General features: G+C 36.0%; 1 protein-coding gene across 2 annotated transcripts in view; it reads left to right on the top strand.

Annotated features, from left to right (window-relative positions):
- EXOC6 (exocyst complex component 6) overlaps nucleotides 1-19,374 on the top strand; it is a 194,976-nt gene that overhangs the window by 55,803 nt on the left and 119,799 nt on the right. For both annotated transcript variants that reach the window (XM_030865100.2, XM_060286255.1), the window contains exons 7-10: nucleotides 1,720-1,872; nucleotides 3,953-4,021; nucleotides 9,410-9,493; nucleotides 19,264-19,310. In XM_030865100.2, coding sequence (XP_030720960.1) covers nucleotides 1,720-1,872; nucleotides 3,953-4,021; nucleotides 9,410-9,493; nucleotides 19,264-19,310 — 353 coding nt within the window. The remainder of the gene's footprint in view (nucleotides 1-1,719; nucleotides 1,873-3,952; nucleotides 4,022-9,409; nucleotides 9,494-19,263; nucleotides 19,311-19,374) is intronic.

Below are 19,374 nucleotides of genomic sequence, written 5' to 3'. Positions count from 1 at the left end.
GCAGGGGACATGGGTTTGAGCCCTGGTCTGGTAAGATCCCACATGCCACAAAGCAACTAAGCCCGTGTGCCACAACTGCTAAGCCTGCGCTCTAGAGCTCACGAACCACAACTACTGAGCCTGCAAGCCACAACTACTGAAGCCCACGTGCCTAGAGCCTGCGCTCCGCAACAAGAGAGGCCACCACAATGAGAAGCCCGAGCACTGCATCCAAGAGCACTGCTTGCCACAACTAGAGCAAGTCCATGCGCAGCAATGAAGACCCAACACAGCCAAAAAAAATTTAAAATAAATCAACTAATTAAAAAAAAAAGTTAACAATGGAGCTATCATATGTTCTACTATGGGTATTTATCCAAAAAACCTGAAATCGGGGTCTTGACGAATATTAGCACTCCCATGCTCTTTGCAGCATTATTCACAATATCTAAGATGTGGAAACAATGTAAACGTCCATTGACAAATGAATGGATTAAGAAAATGTGGTATGTACCTGTAATGGAATACTATCCAGTCTTTAAAAAGGAAATTATCAGCTATCTTAGTCAAATTCATAGAATCAAAGAGTGGGATGGTGGTTACCAGGGGGAAATGAGGAGTTACTAATCAACAGACATAAAGTTTCAGTATAGATGAACAAGCTCTAGGGAATTCCTTGGCAGTCCAGTGGTTAGTGATACCTACCAGGGTTCTTGGCCTTCCCTAATCAGTAGAAATTGACTAGAGGCCAGACAAGAAATTCAGCCAAGGCTTTACTGGGGCCCCTGCTGCAGCAGGGGGGGAGTGAGAACAGACAACAGGTTCCCTTGCTTGCTTACTCCCTGAGGAGGGGCGAGCTTGTTCCTTATATGGGGTGAGGGTAGGGGTGTGTCCATGGGTCAGGCCGGAGGGGTGACTTAGGTGTTTTGCCCACCCTTTAGGTGGCCTCATGTGTAGAGGGCATGCGCAGTACCCTGCTTTTGCTCTGGACTCTTAAAAAGTGGCAGTGGGGTTTTTTGGTCCCTTTGTATCTTTTGTCCATAGTTTGCCCCAACTGTGCATGCATGCAGTTATTTTTAGTCCCTTATAGTTTCTTTGTATTTTGTTGCTGGAGGAGAGGTTCGTCCAGGTGCAAGTTTTGCAGCATTGAAGCAAAGGGTCCCAGGTCCTAGGCCTGTCTCAGTTAGAACTCTGAGCTTTCACTGCCGTGGGCCCAGTTCTGTCCCTGGTCGGGGAACTAAGATCACACAAGCTGCACAGTGCGGCCAAAAAAAAAAAAAAATGATGAACAAACTCTAGAGGTCTTCTATAAATATCAGTATTATACCTATCAACAATAATGTATTAAATTATTGATATACATATTAATAATGTAATATGTATGTACACTTAAAAATTTGAGGGTAGATCTCATGTTAGTGCTTACCACAATAAAATAAAATTGAAAAAAAGAAACTGGAAGGAGATAATCAAGAGTAGAAATCAATATAATAGAAAACAAAATACAAAAGGGAGTATCAGCAAAGACAAAAGTTGGTTCTTAGTCTTTTCAGATAAAATTGATAACCTCTGCAAGACTGTTGAAAAAAGGAGGGTGCAAATCATGAACAAAAATGGGACATCATTCCAGATCCTATACCTACAGACATTAAAAATATGAGAAAATATGAATAACTTCTTGAACCAATTTTGACTACAATAATTTTTCAAATAAACTTAATTTTTCTTTTTCCCAAATAGGCACAGCAGCAGAAACTCTTCAGTGTTATTCTGCAGAAGCAAAATAATGTAAAATTTGGGAAGACTATATATATAAATGATAGAATTCCAGAAGAAAGGAATGAAATTGTATTGAAACCTGTATTTGAGGAAGAGGATGAGAATGAAGAGGAGGTGATGGGAATTTGTTTCTTTCTTTGTATCTTTTTTTGTTTCTATCTTTGTTTCTTCCTTCCTTCCTTTCTTTTCTTCCTTTTTTCCTTTCTTTCCTTCCTCCCTCCCTCATCTATTATTGGATGTCTTTTTTCTCTTGAGTTGTAATGTTGTCTGTGTGACACTCAGTCTTGCCATGTGGAAACTGAATTTACGTAGATCAGTTTGTAATGAGCTATTAGGGCAAAGGAGTCGTCTGAAATGTTAGACTGAATAATTGACAGATAAACAAGATATATTGTAGATTATATTTGTAAGCTGCAGATAGTTGAACCTAGGTTTTCTGCCATAATTAGCAGTAAAAGTGTAAATTTAATGCTATTTTTGTAGTGATCACTGATAATTTAATTACCTGTGGCAGACATTTAATTGCATGATGGCTTAACCTTGCCATTTAGACTAATTCTGGATAGCCTACCTTTTTTTCCTTCGGCTGGTGCTGAGATACTACAAAATAATTTTAATATGATTAAAGTTAAGTTTTCAATTTCTTAAAAAAGTTTTACTAAGTCTAGAAACCTTGAAATTGTCCTAAATATTTGCTTTCTTTTATCCTCTTCATTCAAATTCATTCCTAGTTCTAGTGCTTCTTTTGTTCCCTCCACGAAGTCTTCTGTTGAGCCTACTTTTTATCTTTTCCGTTGAATTCCTTTTGAATTTAGTTAATACCATAAGGAGTCTAGTATTCCCAATTGTTTATAAGTTTTGCCTTGTCAGTGAGAGTTTAAATTCTTTTTCTAAGGACACTGTTGGGGTGTAGTAAGATCTTTTAATTGATTGATTAAAAAGGAACCATATAAATATGTGTCCATGGCGTCTCTGTGTTTGGGGGAACCACTGAGTGTTCAGTATGTACATTTGCACTATATGCCTGAGGATGAGTGAGTCTGTATGTATTTGTGAGTGTGTGTGTGTATATATATGTGTGTGTACGTATATGTATGTTAATATGTATATATGTATGTATATACATTTATGTTTGCATATATAGTAGATGTCTGATATACAGATAAATAAACAGCCTTAAATAGTTTAATGTCTTTCTAATGTGGAATTAATGTGGCCTGATTAGTCCCTTGAAATGAAATAAATGTTTTTGAAATCTACTTTTTTGCTCTTTCTTAATCAATATTCAGAGAATCTCTGTAAGTCTTTTCTCCCTTGAGATTCAGAATGGTAAAAATGGACCATCTAGTCTTCGTGTCTCAATTTTCCGTAGTCTGTTTTGTATCTCTTTAATTGCTGGGAACATTGCCATCAGGCCTGACACCCAAATCCATACTCTAAGAGAAACTTGGTTGTTTCCCTGTTCTTTCCGATCTATTTAATTATTACTACATTTTGTTTCTATCATTTTCCCAAATAAGTAACTCTATAATAAAAATAATTTAAGTTCACTCAGAGGATTCATGAGAATAGAAATGTGTTCCTTTAAAAAGAGTTTATTTCTCAAGTTTGGGGAACTTTATATTACTGTTTCTTTAATTGTAAGATGTACTTTAAAAAATATTATTAACATCTCAGAATCGGGAAAAATCTTAAAATTGATGATACTACAGTTTCAAGTGGTAGTGTTTTTTTTCCTTCGTTAGTGTTCCATAAAATAATAATGATGATTTCTTCAATTTGATGAAATAATTATAAGTCGTGCATAAGAGAAGGAACTTCATCTATAGGTAAATCATACATTTGTGCACCATCTTTACCAGAAGCAATAATGATGTATCTAGTTATCCATAGCAATTTTCTGGCAATCTATCAAGCATGATAAAGATATACAGTCTCTCCCCTTTATTACCTTATAATCTAAAATAGTCAACAATGATGATAAATATATGCAGAATGAATTACTAAACAAATGCCAAAACAAAATAGGCATTGTGTTTATAGTGTGTGCTTTTTATAGTTGATAAATGTTATAGTACGAAGTCCATGAATCTCCTTGTCTAACTTTATATTATTCAACAGTAGACTAGTAGTTTGACCTATAATTTTTTTTTTTTTTGACCTATAATTTTTTAAAAATGGTTTTATTTTTCAGGTTTTAACTGTTCAGGATCTTGTTGATTTTTCCCCTGTTTACCGATGTTTGCACATTTATTCTGTTCTGGTAAGTATCTTTTGTATATGTGCATGGGTGTATATATATATATATATATATGTCTGTGTGTGTATACATATGTGTGTATACACATTTGTGTGTGTATATTTGTATTATTAAAAAGACAGGTATTCATTTTAGGCCTGCTTTTCTAAAGGCTGACCACAAGCTCATTGAGCTCTAAACCTTCATGCAATATGTTTTTGTGAAATATCCACTGTGTGTAAGGCAGTTACTTTTTTCTTTAACTTAATCATGGTACACTTTCAAGTATACTTTTCATGTATGTTAAAAGAACCTTACATTTCTCCCTTCTTGCCTTTGTACTGTTGTATCACAGTTACTTTTAAGTATGTTACTTCTACATTTGTTTACCCCACACTACATTGTTTTTAGTTTTGGTTAAACAATTATCTTTTTAAAAAACACAATCGCACTATTCTGATATAATTCATATACCCAAAATTTTACCCTTTTAAAGTATACAGTTCAGTGGTTTTAGTATAATTCACAAGGATGTGCAACCATTACAACTAATTCCAGCACATTTTATTACTACAAAAAGAAACCTCTTACCTGTTAGCAGTCACTCCTTATTCTCCCCTCCCCCCAGTCCCTGACAACCATTAATTTACTTTCTGTCTCTATGGATTTGCCTATTCTGGTATTTCATATAAATGGAATCATACTATATGTGGCCTTTTGTGTCCAACTTCTTTCATATAGGTAGAAGTTTAAGTTATTGATTGAGATCTGTCTTCTTTTTTATTGATTTTATTTTTGGCAGTGTTGGATCTTTGTTGCTGCTCACGGGCTTTCTCTAGTTGTGACAAGTGGGGGCTACTCTTTGTTGTGGTGTGTGGGCTTCTCATTGCGGTGGCTTCTCTTGTTGTGGAGCACGGGCTCTAGGTGTGTGGGCTTTGGTATTTGTGGCACGCAGGCTCAGTAGTTGCAGCACACGGGCTTAGTTGCTCTGTGGCATGTGGGATCTTCCTGGATCAGGGATTTAACCCATGTCCCCTGCATTAGCAGGTGAAGTCTTTTTTTTTTTTAAATTTTATTTATTTATTTATTTTTGGCTGCATTGGGTCTTCATTGCTGCACGCGGGCTTTCTCTAGTTGCGGCGAGCGGGGGCTACTGTTCGTTGCGGTGTGCGGGCTTCTTATTGCAGTGGCTTCTCTTGTTGCAGAGCAGGGGCTCTAGGTGCACGGGCTCAGTAGTTGTGGCTCACGGACTCTAGAGTGCAGGCTCAGTTGTGGCACATGGGCTTAGTTGCTCCGCGTCATGTGGGATCTTCCCGGATCAGGGCTCGAACCCGTGTCCCCTGCATTGGCAAGCAGAGTCTTAATCACTGAGCCACCAGGGAAGTCCTGTCAGTTATATTCTTAACCACTATGCCACCAGGCAAGTCCCTTTCTTTTTTTTTTTTTTTTGCGGTACGCGAGCCTCTCACTGTTATGGCCTCTGCTCCGGACGCGCAGGCTCAGCGGCCATAGCTCACGGGCCCAGCCGCTCCACGGCATGTGGGGGTCTTCCCGGACCGGGGCACGAACCTGTGTCCCCTGCATCGGCAGGTGGACTCCCAACCACTGGGCCACCAGGGAAGCCCCCTTTCTTCTTTTTTAATACAGACATTTAAAGCTATAAATTTCCTTCTAACCACTGCTTTAGCTGCATTCCATGAGTTTTGGTGTGTTGTGTTTTTGTTTCCATTTATTTCAAAGTATTTTCTAATTTCCTGTGATTTCTTCTTTAACCCATTAGTTGTTTAGAAATGTGTTTAATCTCCATGTTTGTGAATTTCTGTTCACAAATAAAAGTTCTTCTGTCATTGATTCCTAATTTAATCCCACTGTAGTCACAGATCATACTTTGTATGATTCCAGTCCTTTTAAATTTATTGAGGCTTGTTTTATGGCATAACATGCTTTATCCTGGAGAATGTTTCATGTATACTTGAGAATAATGTGTATCTGGCTGTTGTTGGGTGGTGTTTTCTATAGCCATCAGTTAGGTTTAGTTGATTATAGTGTTCACATCTTCTTTATCCTTGTTGATCTTTTGCTTGTTTTGTCTGTTATTAAAAATGGCATTATTGAAGCCTCCAGCTATAACTGTTGAATTGTCTGTTCTTCCTTAGTTCTGCCACTTTTTGCTTCATATATTTTTGAGGCTTTGTTGTTACGTGTGTATATGTTTATAATTGTTATGTCTCTGTAGTAAGACCTTTTTTCACTATAAAATGTGTTTCTTTGTAATATTTTTTGTCTTAAATTCTATTTTGGCTGATATTAGTATAGGCACTCAGGCTCTTTTGGTTACTCTTGGCATGGTATATTTTTTTATTATGTTATTTTTGACCTTTTTGTGTCTTTGAATCTAAAGTGTGTCTCTTGTAGGATAGCATATAGATGGATCTGTTTTCTTTTCAGTTCAGTCTGCTGATCTCTTCCTTTTGATTGGATTGTTTAGTTCATTTATATTTAATGTAATTGCTGATAAGGTAGGATTTACATCTACCGGTTGTTTTAATATGTCTGATGTCTTTTTTTGTTCCTCTCTTTCTCCATTATTGCCTTCTTTTGCATCAAATAGATATTTTCTCATGTACCATTTTAATTCCCTTGTCATTTATTTATATGCACACACACACACACACACACATTTATATATTTAGTATTTTCTTAGTGTTTGCCCTGGGAATTACAACTAACATCTTTATCTTAAAACAGTATAATTAGTTCTCATTAATCCCTCTCCTTTGTGTTATTTTTCTCATACTAATTATATATTTACACATTAGCCATTGACACAGTTTTATAATTCTTTATGCAGTTGTTTTTTTAAATTAGAAAAAAAAAGAGTTACAAACAAAAATACACATATACTGTCTTTATATTTTCCTCTGTATTTACTTTTACTGGTACTTTTTATTTCTTCATGTGAATTAGAGTTACTGTCTAGTGTCCTTGCGTTTCTGCCTGAAGTACTCCTGTTAGTGTTTCTTTTAGGGAAGGTTCTGGTAGTGTCAAATTCTCTCAATTTTGTTTATCTGGGAGTGTCTTAATTTCTCTTTTGCTTTTTTTTTTTTTGGCCACACTGTGCAGCTTGTGGGATCTTAGTTCCCCAACCAGCGATTGAACCTGGGCCCTCGGCAGTGAAAGCACAGAGTCCTAACCACTAGACCACCAGGGAATTCCCTCTCCTTTGCTTTTTAAGAGTAGTTTTGTTGGATATAGAATTCTTGGTTTTTCTTTCAGCGCTTTGAATATGTCATCCCACTGCCTTCTTAAGCCATTTACTTTTAAGGAGTTTTGAGGTTTGGATCATTTATGTAATTGAAAAAAGAATGGTAATTATGTTAATTAGAGCAAATAGAACTATCTTTTTTTGTTAACTTTTTTCTTTTAGTCCTCTATTAAAAGACAGGACTAGTTCTGCACTTCCTAGCTGAGATGAAAGTGATCTAACAGCACAATATCAATGTAAACTTGCTGTTTTACAGATAAGTAAGTGACGTTTCAAGTGTGTTGAACTTCATTGAATAGACCTTTAAAAAGAGTTTCTCTTTTTAAAGCTATAATAAATCATAGTGTAGTATCAAAACAATAATACTTTTAGTCTAGTCTCTGATAAAATATTTCTTTCAGTGTGTGTGAGTATAAACTACCTTAACTTCATAGATTCTTTTCAATGTGAGGTGGTAGTATATACATTTAACTGCATTCATACCTGAGGCAAACAGAGGGTAGGTTCCATCACGATTACACTGCTATCTGTAGTAACATTGAAAACTAGGCTTCCTTTTGTCTAATCACATGAAGTTGTTTTTTTGTTTTGTTTTGTTTGTTTTTATAAATTTATTTTATTTATTTATTTTTGGCTGCGTTGGGTCTTCGCTGCTGTGTGTGGGCTTTCTCTAGTTGTGGCAAGCAGGGGCTACTCTTTGTTGCAGTGCATGGGCTTCTCATTGTGGTGGCTTCTCTTGTTGCGGAGCACGGGCTCTAGGCACACGGGCTTCAGTAGTTGTGGCGCATGGGCTTAGTTGCTCCGCAGCATGTGGGATCTTCCCGGACAAGGGCTCGAACCTGTTTCCCCTGCATTGGCAGGTGAATTCTTAACCACTGCGCCACCAGGGAAGCCCCACATGAAGTTTTATTCTTTCACAACTCCTTTCAAATTGGATGTTCTCCTATAAGTTTTTGAGTTTGGTGTAGAGGAATGATTTTTTGCTTTGATAGTGCACAATTTTTCTGTCTTTTATGGCAGCGTGCTACAGTGAGTTCCAGTAGGCACTTCTGTTACTTTGTATTATTCCTGTTCTATATGTGTATGATCTGCAAGAGACCATGAGTGTTTGTTGTTCTTTCCCCAGTGCCTTCCATTTTACCTGATATTTCATAAAGATTTGCTGCATTTAGTAATTGACTCTTTAACACAACACTCAGTTTTTAATACAGACACATTATATACTTTATCTGGGAGTTTATGTCAACAGGCACTAAGTCCTCTGGGAAAGACTGTATCTTTATACCTGTGTAACAAATGTGGCTGTTGGCAGGTCTCAGTTTCTTGCTGCATGGGCTGTCTGCAAGTCTGCCTGATAGTCTTCATGACGTGGCAACTGGCTTTCCCCAGAAGTGAGTGATCTGAGAGAGACCAAATGAAAACCATGATGCCTTTTATAACTTAATCTCAGAAGTGACATACTTTTACTTCTCCTGCATCCTATTGGTCACATAGACCAACCTTGGTACAATGTGGGAGGAGACTACACAAGGGATCTTTGGGGGGTGTCTTGGAGGCTACCACACTTACTTTATAAAAGAAAGACATATCCTTCACTGATACCTGGTGGTACCATTGTGCATTGTCTTGATGTGTAAAAACTTCCAAGGTGCCAAATAAAGGAGAAGTCTTCTTTAATGATTAATCAAGGGACAGTATTCACAAAGGGTTCCTCCCTTTCTCTTCCTGTGCAGATTAATAGTAAACCATGTTAGAAATAGTGTATTTTGTCCTGTGGTCAGATTTTCTTAGTTCTTGTACAACATATTCAGAAGTTGAGGCTTGCCAACTAATTTTCTTAATTTCCTTCACTGACAGCGATATTTTCTTTCATCAGTCAAAAATGTATAAAGGCTAAGTGACAAGTTGGGCAACAGTCAAATTATTTGAACTTACCTTTAGTCTTCTTAATTGTCATGATACCAAATAAGGTTACTATCTATGAACCATAATGCCAAAACTTGTTCTTGGTATTCAATATGAAATACCATTCCGCATTTAAATCCAGTTGTTAAAAACTGAAAAATGACTCTTACGGGGTAAAGTTTTCTGTTTAGCAGTGTGTTTGTGTATGTGTGTTTTTCATTACTCTTCTGATTTTATTTTAGGGTGATGAGGAAACATTTGAAAATTATTACCGAAAACAAAGAAAGAAACAGGCAAGACTGGTATTGCAACCCCAATCAAATATGGTAAGTATGTGAAAATTTTGAATTGGTTATGTTGAAGTTTTTATCCTCTTTAATTTCTTCAAGGCATGCATTCAACTACAAATATTTATTGAATACCTACCATTTCCAATCATTGGTTTAGGTGTGAAGGTTACAGCAGTGAACAAAATGGCTATGGCTAAGTCCCTTCTCTCATGAAACATTCTATTAGGGAAGATAGACTGTAAGTGAATAAATAAGACAATGAATACATAAAAAGATAAATAAGTAAATATATAAAATGTCAGGGAGTGATAATTAGTTTCTGACGATGTGATAGACTGTGTATCTTGATTAATTGTTCTACTGAAAAAACAGCTAAAGGTGCTGGATAAGACATTTTTTAAAATCTTAAGTTCTTTTTAAATGTACTGAGTATCAGGTAGGAAAGTATAGTCCTGACGAAGACGAAATAAGTAATCTGAAAGGGCTTTGTTTGTGGGATTTTTATTAGCCATTCTCAAGAATATATGTATTTTTTTGGTTACAAAATTGTGATGTATTCACTGTAAAAAAATAAGGAAAAATTGAAATAAAATAATCCATAATGTAAAAAAAAACCAAACTAAGTCAATATGGAACTGTTCTATATGTTGGTTATGGTGATAGGTATGTGACTAGACGTATTTGTGAAAACACATAGAAACAGCACATGAAAAAGAGTTTTGTTCATGTAACTTATACCTCAATACACCTAAATATAAGAAAAACAAAACAGGAAAACCTAAATGAGGAAAGAAATTCAGACAGGCATAATGAAGAACTGAATGTAGCTTTTATCCTAGGGGCATGGGCTGAATGGGAAAGCATAAGTTTTGAGGACATAGGGGTACAGGGGGCTAAGCATAGAGTCACCCAAAGTGGGTGATAAGAGACTGTCTCCTTTGTAAGGCTGAGACTCCAAAGAATTATAGCCCATTATTAGTATGACCTAGAGATAAAACCATATAGCAAAAGCTCTCTGGTCCTTCTGCCAAATACACTAAAGAAAATTACCTATCCCAAATCCTGGTGCTGAGTGAACAAAGAGAAAAAATCTCTGAGAATTCATAACAAGCAGTTCCTCAAATGTGTTTGCAATCCAAATTCATTCTACTTGGATAATCAAAAAAATCTCAAGCTGAAAATTTAAAGTGGTTCCATTTTGATACTGTCTCCAGGTGCCTAGTAGAAGCAAATGCAGTTCTTCTCCGAACCTTCATACCAAATTAAAGGATATCCATAGTTGAGGTTTCAAGGAAAATTAGCAACTCATACTCAGAATTAGCTATCAAACAAGTGAGAATCATTAGAAATATTGACAACAGAAATCAATTGTAAAAGACTTTCAATGTTTGAGTTATTAGGCATAGAATATAAAATAACACTATTATATTTAAAGAAATAAAAGGCAAGCTTGCTGATATCATTAGGCAACAAGAAACTCTAAAGGAATTACCAAAAAAATGTGGAAAAAAAATCAAGTAGAATACCTAGTAATTAAAGATATATTAGCCAGGGCTTCCCTGGTGGCGCAGTGGTTGAGAGTCCGCCTGCCGATGCAGGGGACATGGGTTCGTGCCCCGGTCCAGGAAGATCCCACATGCCGCGGAGCGGCTGGGCCTGTGAGCCATGGCCGCTGAGCCTGCGCGTCCGGAGCCTGTTCTCCTCAACGGGAGAGGCCACAGCAGTGAGAGGCCCGTGTACCACAAAAAAATAAAAAATAAAAAAAAAGATACACTAGCCAACATGAAAAATTTTGTGAACAGGTTGATGAATTCTCTTAGTTGATCTGAAGAAATTGCTAGACTACATCATAGAGTGACAAAAGAATGAAAATATAGAAGAAAGATAGGGGAGATACAGAGAGGTCTAACGTATTTAGTTGCAGTTTTAGAAAGAGAGGATAGAACAAGAGGGACAGAGGAATATTTGAGGTAATACCTGAGAACTTACTAAGACAGATGAGAAACAGAAACCTACAGTCAAGTCCAAGGAATCCAAGTAGGTTAAATAAAAAGAAGTACACTTTTAGAGAACTTAAAATGAAAATGTAGAACACCAAAGATAAAGAGAAAATAGAAGACCTGAAAAACATTATGAGCTAAGTGAACTAATTGACATTTATCGAATAATTCACCCAAAACAGCAGAATACATGTGCTTTTCCAAGTGTACCTGGAAGTTTCACCAAGATAGATCATATTCTGGGTAATAAAATAAATCTCAATAAATATTTAAAAACTTGAAATTGTACAAAGTGTGTCTTTTTACTACAAGAGAATGAAATTATCCATATGCAAAAAAATGAATGTTGATGCTTACCTCATTCAACATTTCAAGAAATGGATCATGGACCCAAATATAAGAGCTAAAATTGTAAAACTTTTAGAAAAGACAAAGGTTAAGGCAAAGGAGAGGCCACAACAGTGAGAGGCCCGTGTACCAAAAAAAAAAAAAAAAAGTTGTACCTCGACATAATGGAATACTACTCAGCAGTAGAAAAGGAACTGATACATGCAGTGACATGGATAAATCTTAGAAACACTATTCTAGGTGAAAAAATTCAGATACAGCAAAGTTATGTATAGTACGATTTGTGTTACATGACATTTTTGAAAAGGCAAAACTATGGGATAGAATGGGATCTGTGACAACGGGCCAGGGTTGGGCAGAGTGATTCACTATAGAGGGGCATAAAGGGAACTTTTTATGAGACGGAAATATTCTATATCTTGATTTTGGTTGTGGTGACACAAATGTCTACGTTCATCAAAACTCATCGGACTCTGTATGTAAAAAGCGTTTTAATTTTGCTTTATGTAAATTATGCCTCAGTAAATTTGACTTTAAAAACAAAGATAAAGAGAAGACCTCAGAAATACCCAGAGAGAAGAGATTATTTTCAAATAAACAAGACAGTGGAATATTTTCAGTGCTGAAGGAAAATAGCTGTCTACCTGGGATTCTATATTCAGCGGAACAAGGGCAAAGATAGACATTTTCAGACAAAGAAGAGGAGAGTTTGTTACCAAGACACCCTTACTAAAGAAAGGATATACTGCAGTCAAAAGGAAAGTGATGCCAACTGGAAGATAGGAGATGCTAGAATGAATGAATAGCAAGGAAAGTATAAATATGTGGACAAATCTGTGTTGACTGTAGAAAATAATATTAATAAAATATTATGGACATTAAAACAAGATAGAGTTGAAATGCACAGTAACAATAACATAAACATTAGAGTGAGATGGAAGTTAATGAAGTGAAACTGTTCTGCAGTTTTGGAATTGTCCAGAAAAGAGTAAAATTATTGATTAATTTTAGAGTTTGATTACTTATGTATGCATAATGTAATTTCTGTAACCACTAAAAGAATAGAAACAATATATACTTAAATATAATTTTTATTTTTTCTCTACATCTGTGTCTCAATTTCTGCCCTGCAAACCAGTTCATCTGTACCATTTTTCTAGGTTCCACATATATGTGTTAATATACGATATTTGTTTTTCTGACTTACTTCACTCTGTATGACAGTCTCTAGATCCATCCACGTCTCTACAAATGACCCAATTTCGTTCCTTTTTATGTCTGAGTAATATTCCATTGTATATATGTACCACATCTTCTTTACCCATTTGTCTGTTGATGGGCATTTAGGTTGCTTCCATGAACTGGCTACTGTAAGAAGTGCAGCAATGAACATTGGGGTACATGTGTCTTTTTCAATTAGAGTTTTCTCTGGGTATATGCCCAGTAGTGGGATTGCTGGGTCATATGGTAATTCTATTTTTAGTTTTTTAAGGAACCTCCATAGTGATATCAATTTACCTTCCCACCAGCAGTGCAAGAGGGTTCCCTTTCCTCCACACCCTGTCCAGCATTTGTTGTTTGTAGAATTTCTGATGATGCCCATTCTAACTGGTGTGAGGTGATACCTAATTGTACTTTTGATTTGCATTTCTCTAATAATTAGTGATGTTGAGCAGCTTTTCATGTTCTTCTTGGCCATCTGTATGTCTCCTTTGGAGAAATGTCTATTTAGGTCTTCTGCCCATTTTTGGATTGGGTTGTTTGTTTTTTTAATATTGAGCTGCATGAACTGCTTATATATTTTGGAGATTAATCCTCTGTCCGTTGATTCGTTTGCGAATATTCTCTCCCATTCTGAAGGTTGTATTTTCGTCTTGTTTATGGTTTCCTTTGCTGTGCAAAAGCTTTTAAGTTTCATTAGTTCTCATTTGTTTATTTTTGTTTTTATTTCCATTACTCTAGGAGGTGGATCAAAAGAGATCTTGCTGTGATTTATGTCAAAGAGTGTTCTTCCTATGTTTTCCTCGAAGAGTTTTACAGTGTCTGGACTTACATTTAGGTCTCTAATCCATTTTGAGTTTATTTTTCTGTATGGTGTTAGGAATGTTCTAATTTCATTCTTTTACATGTAGCTGTCAGATTTTCTCAGCACCACTTATTGAAGAGACTGTCTTTTCTCCATTGTATATATCCTTGTCTCCTTTGTCATAGATTAGTTGACCATAGGTGCGTGGGTTTATCTCTGGGCTTTCTATCTTGTTCCATTGATCTATATTTCTGTTTTTGTGCCAGTACCATATTGTCTTGATTATTGTAGCTTTGTAGTATAGTCTGAAGTCAGGGAGTCTGATTCCTCCAGCTCTGTTTTTTTCCCTCAAGACTGCTTTTGCTATTCGGGGTCTTTTGTGTCTCCATACAAATTTTAAGATTTTTTAGTTCTAGTTCTATAAAAACTGCCACTGGTAATTTGATAGGGATTGCATTGAATTTGTAGATTGCTTTGGGTAGTATAGTCATTTTCACAATATTGATTCTTCCAATCCAAGAACATGGTGTATCTCTTCATCTGTTGGTATCATCTTTAATTTCTTTCATCAGTGTCTTATAGTTTTCTGCATACAGGTCTTTTGTCTCCCTAGGTAGGTTTATTCCCAGGTATTATTCTTTTTGTTGCAATGGTAAATGGGAGAGTTTCCTTAATTTCTCTTTCGGATTTTTCTTCATTAGTGTATAGGAAAGCAAGAGATTTCTGTGCATTAATTTTGTATCCTGCAACTTTACTAAATTCATTGATTAGCTCTAGTAGTTTTCTGGTGGCATCTTTAGGATTCTCTATGTATAGTATCATGTCATCTGCAAACAGTGACAGTTTTACTTCTTCTTTTCCAATTTGTATTCCTCTTATTTCTTTTTCTTCTCTGATTACCGTGGCTAGGACTTCCAAAACTATGTTGAATAATAGTGGTGAGAGTGGACATCCTTGTCTTGTTCCTGATCTTAGAGGAAATGCTTTCAGTTTTTCACCATTGAGAATGATGTTTGCTGTGGGTTTGTCATATATGGCCTTTATTATGTTGAGGTAGGTTCCCTCTATGACCACTTTCTGGAGAGTTTTTATCATAAATAGGTGTTGAATTTTGTCAAAAGCTTTTTCTGCATCTATTGAGATGATAATATGGTTTTTATTCTTCAGTTTGTTAATATGGTGTATCACATTGATTGATTTGCATATATTGAAGAATCCTTGCATCCCTGGGATAAATCCCACTTGGTCATGATATATGATCCTTTTAATGTGTTGTTGGATTCTGTTTGCTAGTATTTTGTTGAGGATTTTTGCATCTATATTCATCAGTGATATTGGTCTGTAATTTTCTTTTTTTGTAGTATCTTTGTCTAGTTTTGGTATCAGGGTGAGGGTGGCCTCATGGAATGAATTTGGGAATGTTCCTTCATCTGCAATTTTTGGAAGAGTTTGAGAAGGATGGGTGTTAGCTCTTCTCTAAGTGTTTGATAGAATTCACCTGTGAAGCCATCTGGTCCTGGACTTTTGTTTGTTCGAAGATTTTTTTTTTTTTTTTTTTTTTTGCGGTACGCAGGCCTCTCACTGTTGTGGCCTCTCCTGTTGCAGAGCACAGGCTCCGGATGCGCAGGCTCAGCGGCCATGGCTCACGGGACCAGCCACTCCACGGCACATGGGATTCCCCTGGACCGGGGCACGAACCCGTGTCCCGTGCATCGGCAGGCGAACTCTCAACCCCTGCGCCACCAGGGAAGCCCAGTTGGAAGATTTTTAATCACAGTTTCAATTTCATTACTTGTGATTGGTCTGTTCATATTTTCTATTTCTTCCTGGTTCAGTCTTGGAAAGTTATACCTTTCTAAGAATTTGTCCATTTCTTCCAGGTTGTCCATTTTATTGGCATAGAGTTGCTTGTAGTAGTCTCTTAGGATGCTTTGTAGTTCTGTGGTGTCTGTTGTAACTTCTTCTTTTTCATTTCTAATTTTATTGATTTGAGTCCTCTCTCTCTTTTTCTTGATGAGTCTGGCTGATGGGTTATCAGTTTGGTTTATCTTCTCAAAGAACCAGCTTTTAGTTTTATTGATCTTTACTATTGTTTTCTTTGTTTCTATTGCATTTATTTCTGCTCTGCTCTTTATGATTTCTTTCCTTCTGCTAACTTTGGGTTTTGTTTGTTCTTCTTTCTCTAGTTCCTTTAGGTGTAAGGTTAGATTGTTTATTTGAGCTTTTTCTTGTTTCTTGAGGTAGGCTTGTATAGCTATCAACTTCCCTCTTAGAACTGCTTTTGCTGCATCCCATAGGTTTTGGATCGTCGTGTTTTCATTGTCATTTGTCTTTAGGTATTTTTTGATTTCCTCTTTGATTTCTTCAGTGATCTCTTGGTTATTTAGTAACGTATTGTTTAGCCTCCATGTGTTTGTGTTTTTTACGTTTCTTTTTCCCTGTAGTTGATTTCTAATCTCATAGCGTTGTGGTCAGAAAAGATGCTTGGTATGATTTCAATTTTCTTAAATTTACTGAGGCTTGATTTGTGACCCAAGATGTGATCTATCCTGGAGAATATTCTGTGTGTACTTGAGAAGAAAGTATAATCTGCTGTTTTTGGATGGAATGTCCTATAAATATCAATTAAATCTATCTGGTCTATTGTGTCATTTAAAGCTTCTGTTTCCTTATTTATTTTCATTTTGGATGAGCTGTCTATTGATGTAAGTGAGGTGTTAAAGTCCCCCACTATTACTGTGTTACTGTCAATTTCCTCTTTTATAGCTGTTAGCAGGTGCCTTATGTATTGAGGTGCTCCTGTGTTGGGTGCATATATATTTATAATTGTTATCTCTTCTTCTTGGACTGATCCCTTGATCATTATGTAGTGTCCTTCCTTGTCTCTTGTAACATTCTTTATTTTAAAGTCTATTTTATCTGATATGAGTATTGCTACTCCAGCTTTCTTTTGATTTCCATTTGCATGGAATATCTTTTTCCATTCCCTCACTTTCAGTCTGTATGTGTCCCTAGATCTGAAGTGGGTCTCTTGTAGACACCCTATATATGGGTCTTGTTTTTGTATCCGTTCAGCAAGCCTGTGTCTTTTGGTTGGAGCATTTAATCCATTCATGTTTAGGGTAATTATTGATATGTATGGTCCTAGTACCATTTTCTTAATTGTTTTGGGTTTGTTTTTGTAGGTCCTTTTCTTCTCTTGTGTTTCCCACTTAGAGAAGTTGCTTTAGCATTTGTTATAGAGCTGGTTTGGTGGTGCTGAATTCTCTTAGCTTTTGGTTGTCTGTAAAGCTTTTGATTTCTCCATCAAATCTGAATGAGATCCTTGCCAGGTAGAGGTAATCTTGGTTGTAGTTTCTTCCCTTTCATCACTTTAAGTATATCATGCCACTCCCTTCTGGCTTGTAGAGTTTCTGCTGAGAAATCAACTGTTAACCATGTGGGAGTTCCCTTGTATGTTATTTGTTGTTTTTCTCTTGATGCTTTCAGTAATTTTTCTTTGTCTTTAATTTTTGCCAGTTTGATTACTATGTGTCTCAGCGTGTTTCTACTTGGGTTTATTCTGTATGGGACTGTCTGCGCTTCCTGGACTTGGGTGGCTATTTCCTTTCCCATGTTAGGGAAGTTTTCGACTATAATCTCTTCAAATATTTTCTCGGGTTCATTCTTTTTCTCTTCTTCTTCTGGGACCCCTATAATGTGAATGTTGTTGCGTTTAATGTTGTCCCAGAGGTCTCTTAGGCTGTCTTCATTTCTTTTCATTCATTTTTCTTTATTCTGTTCCACAGCAGCAAATTCCACCATTCTGTCTTCCAGGTCACTTATCCGTTCTTCTGCCTCAGTTATTCTGCTATTGATTTCTTCTAGTGTATTTTTCATTTCAGTTATTGTATTGTTCATCTCTGTTTGTTTGTTCTTTAATTCTTCTGGGTCTTTGTTAAACATTTTTTGCATCTTCTCTATCTTTGCCTCCATTCTTTTTCTGAGGTCCTGGATCATCTTAACTATCATTATTCTGAATTCTTTTTCTGGAAGGTTGCCTATCTCCACTTCATTTAGTTGTTTTTCTGGGGTTTTATCTTGTTCCTTCATCTGGTACATAGCCCTCTGCCTTTTCATCTTGTCTGTCTTTCTGCGAATGTGGTTTTTGTTCCACAGGCTGCAGGATTGTAGTTCTTCTTGCTTCTGTTGTTTCCTTGCCTCTGTCCTTCTTCTTGCTTCTGTTCTTCTTGCTTCTCTACTTAAATATAATTTTAAAAAGCTAGAATGATAAAAAACAATTATGTCTTAGAGTTGATAAAAATGCTGATTTAAATCTATAAGTACTTGATAACATTGACTCAAAATATTTAAAGCAAAATTGCCACAGCTTAACGGATAAATAAAAACATCCGTAAGCATAGTGGATGCTTCAGTATCTTATCAGCCAGTAGACAGAATATTAGTAAGAATACAGAACATGCTTAATAGGCTTATCTAATAAACTGTATAGAATTCTGTTTGGGAATTCCTTGAGGGTCCAGTGGTTAAGACTCAGTGCTTTCACTGCCATGGGCCCAGGTTCAGTCCCTGGTCGGGGAACTGAGATCCCAAAAGCCACACAGTGCAGCCAAAAAAAAAGGAATTCTGTTTCAACACCTGTAGAAACATTTTTTTAAGTACACATGGAACATAAAATGTGACTACATACTGTGTTATAAAGCAGGTATCAAGAAATATCAAACATTTGTGTCATGGAGACTGTATTCTCTGATCATAGTATTTTTAAGCCAAATAGTAATAACAGTCCCCTCTCTGAAAAAATCCAGATGTTTGAAATTTTTGATCACTTTTATGAAATATATAAAATATAATATTTGAACTTAATTGTTATATTTCATGTAATAAACTTTTATGAAATTCAAATGATCAAATATTTTCCTGTATACCTTTTGTTAAAATTATAAACTGTAGGAAATCATAGACCATTTTAAAGGAATTTGACTTTTATTATGAATCACATGAAAAGTCATTGGAGGGTTTTTAGCAAATGATATAATTATTTGATTACTGTTTGAAAACTATCATTCTGGCAGCTGTCTGGAGAATAGACTGTAGCGATCAAGCCTGAAAGCTTGGAAGACTAGGTAGGAGAATGATGTAATTGTCCAAGTGAGAGATGATGGTAACTTGAACTAGCCTGCTGAGAAGGAGGTTCTGAAATCATACTGCCTTTTTAATTTGTTTATTGTTCATTTCCTTTTGAATGCAAGTTCCATGAGGGGTAAGGACTTTTTGTTATTTACCAGTGTATCCTTGGTGCCTTATAAATGTATGCAGCATATAGTAGACTCTCAATAAATATTTGTTAATAAATGTTGTACTGATTTGGAACTTACTTTTATGTTACTGGTATTTATTGTTTTAAATTGATTTTTATTTTTCATTTAAAGCATGAAACAGTTGATGGCTATAGAAGATATTTCACTCAAATTGTAGGGTATGTATCTAATATGGCAATAAGTATTATTTTGATATTGTGTTATGTGTCAGAACTAATGATC

This window comes from Globicephala melas, chromosome 16 (genome assembly GCF_963455315.2).
Source record: "Globicephala melas chromosome 16, mGloMel1.2, whole genome shotgun sequence".
NCBI lineage: Eukaryota > Metazoa > Chordata > Mammalia > Artiodactyla > Delphinidae > Globicephala > Globicephala melas.
This window is presented reverse-complemented; position numbering and strand designations above follow the sequence as displayed.